General features: G+C 35.5%; 1 protein-coding gene and 1 long non-coding RNA gene across 7 annotated transcripts; one reads left to right on the forward strand and one right to left on the reverse strand.

Annotated features, from left to right (window-relative positions):
- Positions 1 to 3,739: 3,739 nt before the first annotated feature.
- Positions 3,740 to 11,281, reverse strand: LOC117238336. Of its 6 annotated transcripts, none has more exons than XR_004494171.1 (5): positions 5,408 to 5,450; positions 4,800 to 4,922; positions 4,381 to 4,426; positions 3,892 to 4,305; positions 3,740 to 3,791 (listed from the first exon to the last, which is right to left on the reverse strand). XR_004494171.1 is itself a non-coding variant. In XM_033503194.1 (5 exons), exons 2-5 carry the CDS (start codon positions 10,768 to 10,770, stop codon positions 5,945 to 5,947), a joined length of 348 nt encoding a protein of 115 aa, XP_033359085.1. In that variant the 5' UTR covers positions 10,771 to 10,794; positions 10,869 to 11,281; the 3' UTR covers positions 5,939 to 5,944. The 6 variants fall into 6 exon arrangements, 1 of the variants encoding a protein (XP_033359085.1); XM_033503194.1 differs by lacking the exons at positions 3,740 to 3,791; positions 3,892 to 4,305; positions 4,381 to 4,426; positions 4,800 to 4,922; positions 5,408 to 5,450 and adding exons at positions 5,939 to 6,028; positions 6,376 to 6,488; positions 10,542 to 10,644; positions 10,723 to 10,794; positions 10,869 to 11,281; XR_004494175.1 differs by lacking the exons at positions 3,740 to 3,791; positions 3,892 to 4,305; positions 4,381 to 4,426; positions 5,408 to 5,450 and adding exons at positions 7,645 to 7,889; positions 8,090 to 8,252 and having other exon boundaries at positions 4,902 to 4,922.
- LOC117238338 lies at positions 4,527 to 5,187 on the forward strand. The gene is made up of 2 exons (XR_004494176.1): positions 4,527 to 4,621; positions 4,814 to 5,187. It is a non-coding gene; the product is annotated as an uncharacterized LOC117238338 (long non-coding RNA).
- Positions 11,282 to 14,504: the final 3,223 nt, after the last annotated feature.

The raw sequence follows: 14,504 nt of genomic DNA on the forward strand, positions 1-14,504 counted from the left end.
TTTTAAGTCTTCATTACGATATCAATTCAGTTAGCAAGTCACTCAATTTGTATCGAAATAGTTTAATAAAGTAAAGGTTGATAGAAAACTATATTCGAGATTAAATAATAAACCCAACAACCTTCGACGATCACCGGGACAGCTGGAGTGATGGCACCAGATAGCACCTTTTCCTCAAGGTAAGCAAATTAAATTTAAAAAACTTTCTTCTTCTCTGGCAATCTCGTTGTCCTCGAGAATTGAATCAAAACCTCCTATCATCGATTTCATTTACGGTTTTAAAGATAGAAATATTGCTTAAATTTTAAACAAAGGAGTTGTCCGTTGTGTCGGCTTGTGCGAACGGTGTTTTCAGCTACTGAAACACCCACTGATCTTCGCCTTCCTCCTCCCACTGTTGGTAAATTATTACCCGTCTTTGGGCAAGGCTGGCGAAATCACACGAGTCCCACACAGAGAGGATCGTTAGAATTATCCTCGATAGCTAAACTCAAAAGGCAAGAAAATCGTGGCGACAGAATCCATCGGGGTAAATGAATTGAGTTTCGGTCTTAACAGTGAAATTAAAAGAGAAGAGGAAGTCAAACGAAAAAATAAATTTATATAAAACAACAAACAATCTCACATTCCTATCTAATCCAGCAACGCTAAAATATATATATCTAGCTAATCAAATATATATATATAATAACCTAACCCATTTCACATTCAAGTAAAAATCCGTTCGACGAGGAAAAATATTTATTGTACCCAGCTTTAATCCTCTCCCGCGCTAGTATCCCTGCGCATAGCAGGTTAGCCGAAAAGTGAAATTCGTTTACCAGTTGCATTAAGCGTCAGTTAACGCTACCCATTAAACGCAAAAGAAAATAATAAAAAATAAAATATTTTGAAATAGTCTTTGGACTATTTCTGGTGGCAGCAACTACCGTATTAATTAATAACCTAAATCGGAATTAAATACACAATAATATCATTTTAATTTATTTCCTTTCCGATTAAATTCAAAACTCAAACTCAACTATAAAAAAAAAAATTTTTTTTCAGTAAAATTCAACCTTAGATTTGATCGATTTAAACAAACAAATTGATACGTAACATATTAGTAGTTATAAATTTTTGGTGGCAGCGGTGGGATACGCTCCACGGAGGATTAAAGTTGGTTTAAACGGTTCGATTCGCTCCACAAAGGATTAAAGTTGTTACGATTATCGATAAAATATATACCTAAGAAATAATGTCGACTAAATTAGAATCGTTGGACAAAGACATGATCTTGATGTTATCGGAAAAACTTAAAGCATGGGATGCGAATTTTCGCGACATGAGTACAACAATGAATAAATTACAAGACGATGTGCGTTCACTGAAAATAAAAAAAGAAAGCAAGACACCCGTATCATCGCCGATAATTTCCCAAGCGACAATACCGATAGAAGTTAATCCCCAATCAATTAAGTTAAAAGATGCCATAGAGACAGTACCAGTGTTCGACGGATATCGACCCTCGGTATTTCGATTTTTAAGAGCATGCGAGCGCGCACGAAACATGGTTCCTAAGCATCAAGAATCTCAGTTAGTAAAATTATTAACGAACAAACTTCGCGGACACGCATTTCTCGCCATAGAAGACACAAAAATAATAAGTTTAAACGATTTCGGGAGTAAATTAAAAGATATGTTCGGTCCGGGAAAAACGGTTAACGAATATAAAGGGGAATTAGCTACAATATTTCAACGACCGGGAGAAGATATTTTGGACTACGTAGATCGCGTCAAAGATCTCAGACTGGCGATAATGAACGGGGAAAAATGTGAGTACGGCACCGTATTTCAAGATAGGATAGATCGAGACACGAGGGAAGCTTTCGTTAAGGGGCTCCCAAACGAGGTGTATTTACGAGTAAAGATAGCAGGATACCAATCCTTGGACGATGCGTACCGCCAAGCCGTGAAAGCAACACGAGAATTAAAACAAGTGAAAAATAGAATTCGATACCGACATTCGACACCTTCGGATAATTATAACCAAAACAACGTTCATCCACCATACAATAGTATTTATACTGTAAACAACCGCCAGAACTGGAGATTTGTACCGCCGTCGCGGAAACATCTAAACAACCCGGGAATAGAAGAAAATGTCAGGAAAGAAACAAGAGCAATAACTTGGGAAGAAAAATGCATAAATAAATACCTCGATAGAGATCTAAATCAAAAGAGAGATGCTGATCATTTCAACCAATCAACTTTTCAATGCAAATACCATTCTGTTGCTGTGATAAGGGATAATGTCACGTTAAATAATAAAAGGACGCACGGTGCCATAGACAGGATCATGAATGAGAAATTTTCTGAGTTACCAAACAAGATAAATAATATTAGTGCCAAAGAACTTTCAGACGAAGCAGAAACTAGGAAATTGAACGACGAGACGACAGGCAATGCTTATCCACTGCCTAACATCACAGAGATATTGGACCCGCTGGGAAATGCGAATTGCCTCTCCACGTTCGACTTGGCAAAGATACAAAAGCAAGACTCCACGAATTTCGTGAATGTTTCAACCATAATAGGAAAAGAGATAGCGAGTGCATCTCACTCAAAAACTTCTATAAAACCATCAGAAGGAAACTTTATCGAACTCAAAGCCAAATCATTAAATTGCAAGGAAGATCACACTATAGAGAATAAAAATATAGCTATCCATAAATCCAAAACAGAATCTATAAGTAAAAAGGTTTGTAATAAAAATTCAAAGAATAATTCCAAATCTACCAAAAATATTCCTAAACGTTCCTTACAAATAAATAATAATTTAATTACAATAAGCACTTCCAGTGAAACTATTCATCCTGAAAAGGTAGAGGAAAATAAAGGTGTTGTGAATAAAGTAAATAAAGAAGAAAAAGGGGTAACTAAGGAAAAGGATTCTAAACATTTTCAAGCTGAAGAAACACAAGTTCAACGAGCTCGAAGAAATCAAAAGGGAGAAAATAGGGAATCACCAGTCGAAGATATATCTAAAAACTTGAATAAATACGCTAGCCATTGGATTATAATTGGATTAAAAATACTTTATTGGTTACTACATCTAATATTTGACGTAGGTAACATAGTAGATAGTGCTGATCTTATGATTTCCCTAGGAAAATATAGATGGTATCACACTATACTATATACAAAATATTTTTGGGTTAATATGGCTGCCGCACTTTCAAAAATTTGTATCTTGAATGCTATTAGCAAGCAATTGGGTAATTGGATCAATGTCAGTAAACCTGCGTCTTGGCGCAAAATAAAAACTAAAATGAAGGAAAGGAACGAAATTCTCCCCGCACGAATTAGTTTCGGACATCTAGCCAAAGAACCTATTGGTGAAGTAGCAATCGAAGAGAACACGGAACCAACATGCGCAGAATATCTCAAAGATCTGTTCAATAAAATTAACACTGTACGACGAATGGCAAGAGAAAATTTGATAAAGTCCAAACTAAGACCAACAATCGACGAATCAACCTTCAAGATTTTAAAACAGGAGACTCGATATATCTATTAAAAGAACCTAGTAAGGAAAATTCTCCCATCAATATATTAGACGACACAAAGTGCTAGAAATCTTGCAGAACAAAACGTCAAGATTGAAGTAAAAGGGATTCCGCGAACGGTGCACTTAAACAAGCTAAAACTAGCGCATAATCGAAATAAGCAATGAATAAAGTGATTTCAGTGGGCAACGTAGTGCAGTAGTGTATATTGTAGTGCTGTTCGTCGATACAGATATCGAACACCTAAAAGGAAAGGAAAAATTATTATGTGTACTCTAATTATTGTTTGAATATAAAACGTGTTGATTCAACAAATAATTAAAAGAGTGAAAGTGAAAGTTACCTTGAGAACAAGTAATCAACAAATAAGGAAGTGTACATGCAAGTATAGATTATGGATCGTTGTTCGTGGAACATAACGTATGACAGCAACCTAAAATAAGTGAATAAATTAGTCTCAATTGTCTCAGTGCAAAATGCAAGGTTACTAAGTGTTATAACTATATTGTGAATAAATCAAAAGGAAGTGTGACACTGTCCATCGAATAATACAGATAGCGGAAACCTAAAAGAAAAAAAAAGAAAATTATCAGGTGTACTCCAATTATTGTTTGAATATACAACGTGTTGATTCAATAAATAATTAAAAGAGTGGAAGTGAAAATTACCTTGTGAACAAGTGATAATAATACAAGAAGGTTTACGTGCAAAATAGGTTATGGCTCCCTGTTTGCGGAACACCATGTACAACAGCCAGCTGAAGAATAAATGAACAAATTAACTTCAACTGCCTTAATGCAAGTTACAACAGTACTAAATGTCATAACAATACTGTGGAAGCATGCCACTGTTCGTCGAACAACACAGATAGCGGAACCCTGAAAAGGAAAAGAAGTTTATTACGAGTGCTCCGATTACTGTTTGAATGTGAAACGTGTTAGTTCAACGAATAATTAAAACGGTGAAGGTGCAACTTACCTCGTGAACAATTAATCACCAGACAAGGAAGTGTACATGCATGAATTTTGCAGATTAACAAGAAGAAATAAAGTAGCTGATAAGTGTAGAAAGAGGTTAGAAAATAATTAAGATAGATTAATTGAAAGTAAAAGGATATTTTATTATGTATTAATCTACGTAGTATTGTTATATTATTATATCTAACATGTAGAAGCGGATTTTGTAATGCACAATAGCGGTCGCACACACAATGCCTTATACACATATTAAATTAAATAAACTAAACAGTACCTTTATGGCTACAGATATAAGACGATTGAAGACAACCGTAGTAAGTATTTAAGGCATATCGAACAATCAGATGATGTTGTGGGAATGCTCTAGGTAAGTGATGCAGCATCGAAAGAGTAGAACCTGAAGAATTACAGACAATGTTAATCTAACAAGTAGATTTTAATCACTAATAAGGGAACTAACTCATATCATACACAAAATAATAGCAGATAGCAAGTACATGCAATAATGAATTAATAGGAAAAATAAGAAAGGTTAATAAACACAGGAATAGGTTAGAAATTAATCAAGATAGACTAACTAAATATTAACAACATGACCGAACTCGGTGCAAAAGAATAAAGTTACGCTACACAAAATATCTGGTAACACAATACACAAAAAACATTAACTAAATTAAACAAGACTTATACAAATGCAAGTCGTGTATAATCAAAACAATGACTATTGAAATTCGGTAACAACACAATCCATGCTATCACATTTAAGTAACACACGGTATTGACACACACAATATCATAATACACAAAACAATATTACAGAAACACTACTAAATAAAAATTATAGTAATTAACAATTAATTAGCTATTTCAACAACACGCTACTGTTGACATTAAACCAACGATACACGCAAGCGACCATGTTGAAAAATTCGTCGCGCGTACCCCACACATACGCACCTCATCACAAATAATAGCCAATACATTGTAATACAGCATCATAATAGCAATGTTAGGTACTAATAAAAAAAAAAACAAGAAAAAAAAGAGGGAGAGAGTTAAGGAAAGTATATATAATAAATAACAACTAACATAATCATAACATATTATATATATATATATATATATAATATACAGAGATACAGTATTCATACAAGGAACAGGTCCGAATGAAACATATATATATATATATATATATATATAAAAAAAATATAATATATATATATATATTAACTATTTTTGTATGTGTGTACAGAACTGATAGCGAATTCATCAACCATTCTCTGAACGACGGATGGAAGAACATGTAGGTGTTGTCCAGACGTTTCACGAGGAATCCAGAGAGCATTTCGAATCTCTGCAGAAAATCCTCCCATGCACGATCGTTTACAATAATCAGACTCATCTCGAAAGAAATTTTTTTTAGTTCAAGGAATAGCAATCCGCACCGTAGAACTGTAAAGCACCTGTACGCCACTCACGAAACCAAATACTTTTGCTATCCATCTGTAAACAAACAACATCTATAACTATACATATAATTTTCACTTATGTTTACCAATATATATACACGCATGTTGTAAAGTAGGCAATATCTATTGATAATCCAAGTGACTCGTAAAATAAGTCGTTATATTTACCATTACACGCACATATATATATATATATTCAAAGACGAGCTATATTTGTAATAAAAAAAAAAAAGGAGAGAAAAAAAATATATAAATATAAACTTTTTATATATGTAAATTAATAATAATAAAAGGTTATTCTTATTTCTAATAAACCCGAGAGTAAGAAACAATTTAATAAATTGTTGATAGGAAGATGAACCACCTAGTCATCGTACTCACCCTCATCAAAATAACATACGGCCTGGTAGGATATGACTGCAACGGCAACCACCTCAATGTTACCACTATCTCTCTAAACTCCATCGGGGACTGCAGCATACAGCCTACATTGACTGAAACCCAAGATATTTATATACAATTACTTCAACTCTCAGAATTTGAATTTACCAACGTAAGGCAATGCAAGGTGCAAATAACTCGAATTGTATATTACTGCGGCATGCACTCTCACACGTCGGCAGTGCATAACGGATTCGCCGAATACCTCCATGAAACAACCGCCCAACAATGTGCAAGGATGCACCAAGACGGCACGTTTTCACTCGGACCACAAAACCTTATAGTTGGTCTAAAGGATAATGCAACAGAAACAAGGTCGCTTGTCCTAGCCGGCAAGCTAACAGACGACGGCAGCTGCCAGGGAACACAGTATGTAGACCCATACGGGAGCTGGGAAAAGGTTGTCGTACAAGCAACAGTGAGGATAAGTTTAAAATCAGCAGTCGTGCCAGTACGGATCGAGGCGAACAAAATTCTACTGAAATCAGGAACGGTATGTACCTTTAGCGAAGGAAACTGTCTAGACGCTGAAGACGGATACACTTATTGGCAACCACAACCACCCTCACCATGCAAATTTGATCAGTACGATGTACTATATGAAGGAATTGCTACAAAGATCCAGGAAATAAAAACCAATAGAGAATCAGCACAACCAGTTTACGCACTAACAACGCAGGAAGTAACATTTGCACTGACTAAAACCGGAGAACAGCCACTGTGTGGATATACCCTACTATCCACCGAACACCCCAAATTGTTCCTATTAGAAACAACAAGAGGAAATACGTTCATCTCCAAAAGGAAGACAGCAGTCGAAAACTTGGACATATTCGCATACGTCAACTCAAAATTCATCTACGTAGAGAAACATATTAAACGACAAATGACAACATTGTACCATGATATATTGACACAAAGATGTACCATGCAGAAGAAACTAATAGAGAATGCTTTAAGCTTAGCAATCTTACTGCCCGATGAATTTGCCTATACCATAACCAAAACTCCAGGACACATGGCCCTGATCGCAGGAGAAGCAGTCCACATAGTCAAATGCATTCCGGTACAAGTAAAAGTACGACATACAACAGAATGCTACTCGGAACTACCTGTTTGGCAAGGGAATCGCACCGCATTTTTAACGCCAAAAACACACATTCTAACGCAACACGGAAACCACAGAGAATGTAGCGCGGTACTACCTACACTATACAATATCGACGGACTCTGGCACAAATTCGTACCAAAACCCATGGAAACAATTGCACCACAGGAACTTCGCCCGGACGTACGTCAAACGTGGCAATATTCAGCACCATCGTCGTTGGCCACGAGCGGAATATACACCCAAAAGGACCTCGACGCACTTCGGGACCACGTCATGTTCCCGGCAGAAAAATCTGCAGTTTTGAACACATTGGCCAGAGGAGCAACAGGAAAAACAATCGTCCCTGGAACAGTAAACATTCTGGGAATAATGGACGAAAACACATTAACGACAATAGCAAAAAATACCGTATCAAGCTTATGGAATGGTTTTATGGAATTTGGAACTGTCAGTGCAGCAATATTTGGAATACTTGTAATATTTAAATTAATCAAGACGATAATAGATATAGCCATACACGGATACCAGTTACGTGAAACTTACGGATGTGGAATCGCCCTATTAGGAGCAATATGCGGCTCAGTTACCCACCTGCTACTATACCTCAAAGGAAAACGAAATATCGATGATCAAACGGCACAACCTAGAGGAATATCGATAACACCAGTAGTCACTCAACAATCAACGCCATCTACATCCGCCTTGAGCGAACTCAGAGATACCATCAGTCAAATTTCCTTTGGAAATTTGAACTCCAAGGGCGGGGGTGTCACGTCCCGCGCTCCGCACGCGCCGTAACGAGAACAAGAAAACTATTCTATACAAAACGCGCGAATAAAGATTTGAATACACAAACGAACACACGGCGCCGCGAAACTAAAGGAAGGATTAACAAAGTGAGGGGCGACTAATAAATCCAATCAGTATAAAATAAAATAAAATAAATGAAACCAGCTAACGGATTGAACGAGTTACGAACCAAACAAATAAACCAGGAAATAAGAATAACTACGGAAAGGGAAATAATTGAAACGCCAGAAATACGAGTATATATAAATATATTTTAATCAATCAACTTGAAGAGTCACATATAAGTATAAACATATATGCTAGGCACGTAATAAATTAGTAAATATTAGAGTTAGCGCTTATAATACTATGCAATAAATACAATATTATCAATTTATGAAATATAAGTATATACAAAGTTAAAAACTAATAGTCTAACGAATACATAAAACATACAATATTGTATTATTAAAGAAATAAAAGTTACATTGTCAGAAACATATATATATGTGTGCGCATTCTATTAAACAGATACATATTTGAAACTAGCCTACGTTCCGGTAAAGAATTATAAAATAAGAACTACATTACGAAACATGCATGTCTATATATATATATATATATATATATATTATAGTCTAAACTAAACTACTATTAATGTACGCTCGAATCGACAATCTAAGATACAGGCTATGCTCCGGTAAAGAGTTATAAAATAAGAACTACGCTACGAAACATGCATGTCTCTATACAAACATATAAAAATCTATATTCTAAACTACTACTAATCTATGTGCATTCTACAATCTAAAATACATATTTAAAACTAGCCTAGATGCCGGTAGAGCATTATAATATAAGAATTACATTATGAAACATGCATGTCTCTATACAAACTTATAAAAATCTATATTCTAACCTACTACTAATCTATGTGCATTCTACAATCTAAAATACATACTTAAAACTAGCCTACATGCCGGTAGAGCATTATAATATAAGAATTACATTATGAAACATGCATGTCTCTATATAAACATATAAATAATTTATTTTTCTAAACTAAAACTACTATTAATAATCTACAAAAGAAATAGAACACACAACGCAACACTTGGGACTAAGCGACAACCTGTCGATAGCCCAAACGCTCAAAGTAATTAATACCGCAACGACCTGAGTAATTGCATACAGAAATTCTATCATCAAACACAAATATGTAAACACACACTAAACGCACAATAATCTAGAAACAAAACCTTCAATACTATGTTGTCACACTACAAGATATATATGTATATATGAAATCAAATGATTGACACATAACCTCAAATACACAACACTATATCACTAAAGAATCTGAATGAAAATCACTTTGCCAGAAATATATACATATATACGCGTGCGTGTGTGTGTTCTATCTTATTAAAAGAAATTAATATAAAATAAATAATTAACATTTCATTTCGTATGAACACTATATGGGCAAGAGAGATATGCATATAAATACGTATATATATATATATATATGTATGTATGTGTGAGTGCATATGTTTTATATTATCGAATACTCTATGAAATAAACTACTCGAAACAATAAATAATGCAATCGAAGAATTACAAAACATTAGCTATACTGAAGTGACACACAACATAAACATATATATATATATACGTATATTCACACGAGTTATACTATTTAATAATATTAATAAATAAATGTTCTAATTGCGGTAGAATAAGGAAAAAACGAGCGACAGACGAAAATTACTTCGATATCAAACAAAACTAAAGACCCGTCACTAAAAACTTTACTGATGACATTTATGAGCGGCCATGTTGGATTTACACGCGTCATGGCGACAGGAATATTAGGGATTAATGGAAGTCAGGCGCGAGAAACAAATCATGAAAACACATTGTTAACACTTTTCTTTAATAAATTTTATGGGCAACTACAAATATAAAAATATATATATATATTTAAATAAAAGGGGGGAAATATAAAATTAAAAAATTAACAAATGTAAAATAGATAACCTAACACTATCAGACTAAAAAAAATATATATATATATATATACACATATTGAACACAAAATTAATAATAATAAGGAACATCAAAACAGCGAACCAACAAAATTGAGACAGCTACAATAAATCAAAATCGAAGCAAGGAGCTCCGGGATAAAGTTCGCTGAACTCACACATACACCAATAGCGCACAACAGGGGAAATTCCCTTTCTACCAGAAGCATGGTGACGAAGATGCGCCTCCAAAACCTCTTCGGAATCCCACTTTCGCTTGGGCTGGAAACAACACGGTATATTTTAAATAAAACGAAACAGGACGAACCAAACGAACTAAAAATAAGACTAAATACGTACCAGGGAAGTCTGGAAAGGAACCTCTGATAGAAACGACTCAGCAAACATGGTTCGAACGTCGATCACCGAAGCCTAAGGAAATAGCAAAAAAGGAAAAAACAATCAAAATCACAAAACAATCTTAATATGCAAACATCCAAACTTACGCAAAACAATTCGAAGGAGGAGGTCTTTGTTATGGGAGAGCAGCGGAGTTGCGCGTGTTGCCCGAGCAAACTTTAAAATAATAATGATGCTGCAGCCACCAGCCCTTCCACGCGCCGAAGAAACACCGGTAATTCCCACGGTACAGCACGTGGAAGTTTCTCGCGGAACGGACTAGATCAGCGTGGAATGCTTCAAATCTCCTAGACGCTAGCTCAGCGGAAACACAGGACTGATAAAAAACTAAGTCGAAATATGGAATTTACATTTTGTCACGTACGATTCCAAGAAGCCCAAACTGCAACAGCGGACCACCACCCCGTGGGGGATGGCATTATAAATAAGCGATGCAACATAGCGCGGCGTTCATTATTCGTGCATTATTCGCTCTTTAATTCTTTATTCGTTCTTCAGTTCATTATTCGTGCATTATTCGTTCCTTAATTCTTTATTCGTTCATTATTAGTTCATTATTCGTGCATTATTCGTTCATTAGTTTGCGATCGTTTGTTACTACGGCTCATTATTCTTTGCGTCTAGAAATTTGTATAAGTATTTTGCGTTTCGAGGTCTTTAGTTTTTCGATAAAGAGAAGAGAGTCGCGATTAAATAAAGTAAAATTTTAAGCCTTCATTACGATATCAATTCAGTTAGCAAGTCACTCAATTTGTATCGAAATAGTTTAATAAAGTAAAGGTTGATAGAAAACTATATTCGAGATTAAATAATAAACCCAACAACCTTCGACGATCACCGGGACAGCTGGAGTGATGGCACGAGATAGCACCTTTTCCTCAAGGCAAGCAAATTAAATTTAAAAAACTTTCTTCTTCTCTGGCAATCTCGTTGTCCTCGAGAATTGAATCAAAACCTCCTATCATCGATTTCATTTACGGTTTTAAAGATAGAAATATTGCTTAAATTTTAAACAAAGGAGTTGTCCGTTGTGTCGGCTTGTGCGAACGGTGTTTTCAGCTACTGAAACACCCACTGATCTTCGCCTTCCTCCTCCCACTGTTGGTAAATTATTACCCGTCTTTGGGCAAGGCTGGCGAAATCACACGAGTCCCACACAGAGAGGATCGTTAGAATTATCCTCGATAGCTAAACTCAAAAGGCAAGAAAATCGTGGCGACAGAATCCATCGGGGTAAATGAATTGAGTTTCGGTCTTAACAGTGAAATTAAAAGAGAAGAGGAAGTCAAACGAAAAAATAAATTTATATAAAACAACAAACAATCTCACATTCCTATCTAATCCAGCAACGCTAAAATATATATATCTAGCTAATCAAATATATATATATAATAACCTAACCCATTTCACATTCAAGTAAAAATCCGTTCGACGAGGAAAAATATTTATTGTACCCAGCTTTAAACCTCTCCCGCGCTAGTATCCCTGCGCATAGCAGGTTAGCCGAAAAGTGAAATTCGTTTACCAGTTGCATTAAGCGTCAGTTAACGCTACCCATTAAACGCAAAGGAAAATAAGAAAAAATAAAATATTTTGAAATAGTCCTTGGACTATTTCTGGTGGCAGCAACTACCGTATTAATTAATAACCTAAATCGGAATTAAATACACAATAATATTATTTTAATTTATTTCCTTTCCGATTAAATTCAAAACTCAAACTCAACTATAAAAAAAAAAAAAATTTTTTTTCCAGTAAAATTCAACCTTAGATTTGATCGATTTAAACAAACAAATTGATACGTAACACAAAATATCTCGCAAATCGCGAAAATTTCAAAAATTTTGACGAAAAATAGCCGTCATTTCCTTCCCGTTGGAGATATTTCGACGTTTAAGCACTCGTTGAACTCCATTTTACAGTGCTAATTCAATGCACAACCATTTGAGCGTCGAAACAATCAAAATATCTCGCAAGTCGCGAAAATTTCAAAAATTTTGACGAAAAATAGCCGTCATTTCCTTCCGTTGGAGATATTTCGACGTTTAAGCACTCGTTGAACTCCATTTCACAGTGCTAATTCAATGCACATCCATTTGAGCGTCGAAACAATCAAAATATCTTGCAAATCGCGATTTTAACGAAAAATAGCCGTCATTTCCTTCCCGTTGGAGATATTTCGACGTTTAAGCACTCGTTGAACTCCATTTCACAGTGCTAATTCAATGCACAACCATTTAAGTGTCGAAACAATCAAAATATCTCGCAGATCGCGAAAATTTCGAAAATTGGTACGAAAAATAGCCGTCATTTCCTTCCCGATGGAGATATTACGACGTCTAAGCACTCGTTGAACTCCATTTCACAGTGCTAATTCAATGCACAACCATTCGAGCAGTCGAACAATCAATAAAATATCTCGCAAATCGCGATTTTGACGAAAAATAGCCGTCATTTCCTTCCCGTCGGAGATATTTCGACGTTTAAGCACTCGTTGAACTCCATTTCACAGTGCTAATTCAACGCACAACCATTTGAGCGTCGAAACAATCAAAATATCTCGCAAATCGCGAAAATTGCAAAAATTTTGACGAAAAATAGCCGTCATTTCCTTCCCGTTGGAGATATTTCGACGTTTAAGCACCCGTTGAACTCCATTTCACAGTGCTAATTCAATGCACAACCATTTGAGCGTCGAAACAATCAAAATATCTCGCAAATCGCGAAAATTTCAAAAATTTTGACGAAAAATAGCCGTCATTTCCTTCCCGTTGGAGATATTTCGACGTTTAAGCACTCGTTGAACTCCATTTCACAGTGCTAATTCAATGCACAACCATTTGAGCGTCGAAACAGTCAAAATATCTCGCAAATCGCGAAAATTTCAAAAATTTTGACCAAAAATAGCCGTCATTTCCTTCCCGTTAAAGATATTTCGACGTTCAAGCACTCGTTGAACTCCATTTCACAGTGCTAATGCAATGCACAACCATTTAAGCGTCGAAACAATCAAAATATCTCGCAAATCGCGATTTTGACGAAAAATAGTCAGCTATTTTCCCGTTGGAGATAGTTCGACGTTTAAGCACTCGTTGAACTCCATTTCACAGTGCTAATTCTAGGCACAACCATTTGAGCGTCGAAACATTCAAAATATCTCGCAAATCGCGATTTTGATGAAAAATAGCCGTCATTTCCTTCCCGTTGGAGATATTTCGACGTTTAAGCACTCGTTGAACTCCATTTCACAGTGTTAATTCAATGCACAACCATTTGAGCGTCGAAACAATCAAAATATCTCGCAAATCGCGAAAATTTCAAAAATTTTGACGAAAAATAGCCGTCATTTCTCTTCCGTTGGAGATATTTCGACGTTTAAGCACTCGTTGAACTCCATTTCACAGTGCTAATGCAATGCACAACCGTTTAAGCGTCGAAACAATCAAAAAAATCTCGCAAATCGCGAAAATTTCAAAAATTTTGACGAAAAATAGCCGTCATTTCCTTCCCGTTGGAGATATTTCGACGTTTAAGCACTCGTTGAACTCCATTTCACAGTGCTAATTCAATGCACAGCCATTTGAGCGTCGAAACAATCAAAATATCTCGCAAATCGCGAAAATTTCAAAAATTTTGACGAAAAATAGCCGTCATTTCCTTCCCGTTGGAGATATTTCGACGTTTAAGCACTCGTTGAACTCCATTTCACAGTGCTAATTCAA

The sequence above is a fragment of the Bombus vosnesenskii genome, unplaced genomic scaffold, assembly GCF_011952255.1.
Source record: "Bombus vosnesenskii isolate JDL3184/JDL3185 unplaced genomic scaffold, Bvos_JDL3184-5_v1.1 scf7180000013449, whole genome shotgun sequence".
Taxonomy (NCBI): domain Eukaryota; kingdom Metazoa; phylum Arthropoda; class Insecta; order Hymenoptera; family Apidae; genus Bombus; species Bombus vosnesenskii.

What these genes read in the sequence shown, in the direction of transcription:
- LOC117238336 (XM_033503194.1), bottom strand. Translation starts at nt 10,770, where the DNA reads ATGTTTGCTGAGTCGTTTCTATCAGAGGTTCCTTTCCAGACTTCCCTG. An exon ending in TTCCTTTCCAGACTTCCCTG is followed by an intron (nt 10,645 to 10,722) that starts GTACGTATTTAG and finishes TGTTGTTTCCAG; the next exon opens with CCCAAGCGAAAGTGGGATTC. An exon ending in CGTATGTTATTTTGATGAGG is followed by an intron (nt 6,029 to 6,375) that starts GTGAGTACGATG and finishes GTTTGTTTACAG; the next exon opens with ATGGATAGCAAAAGTATTTG.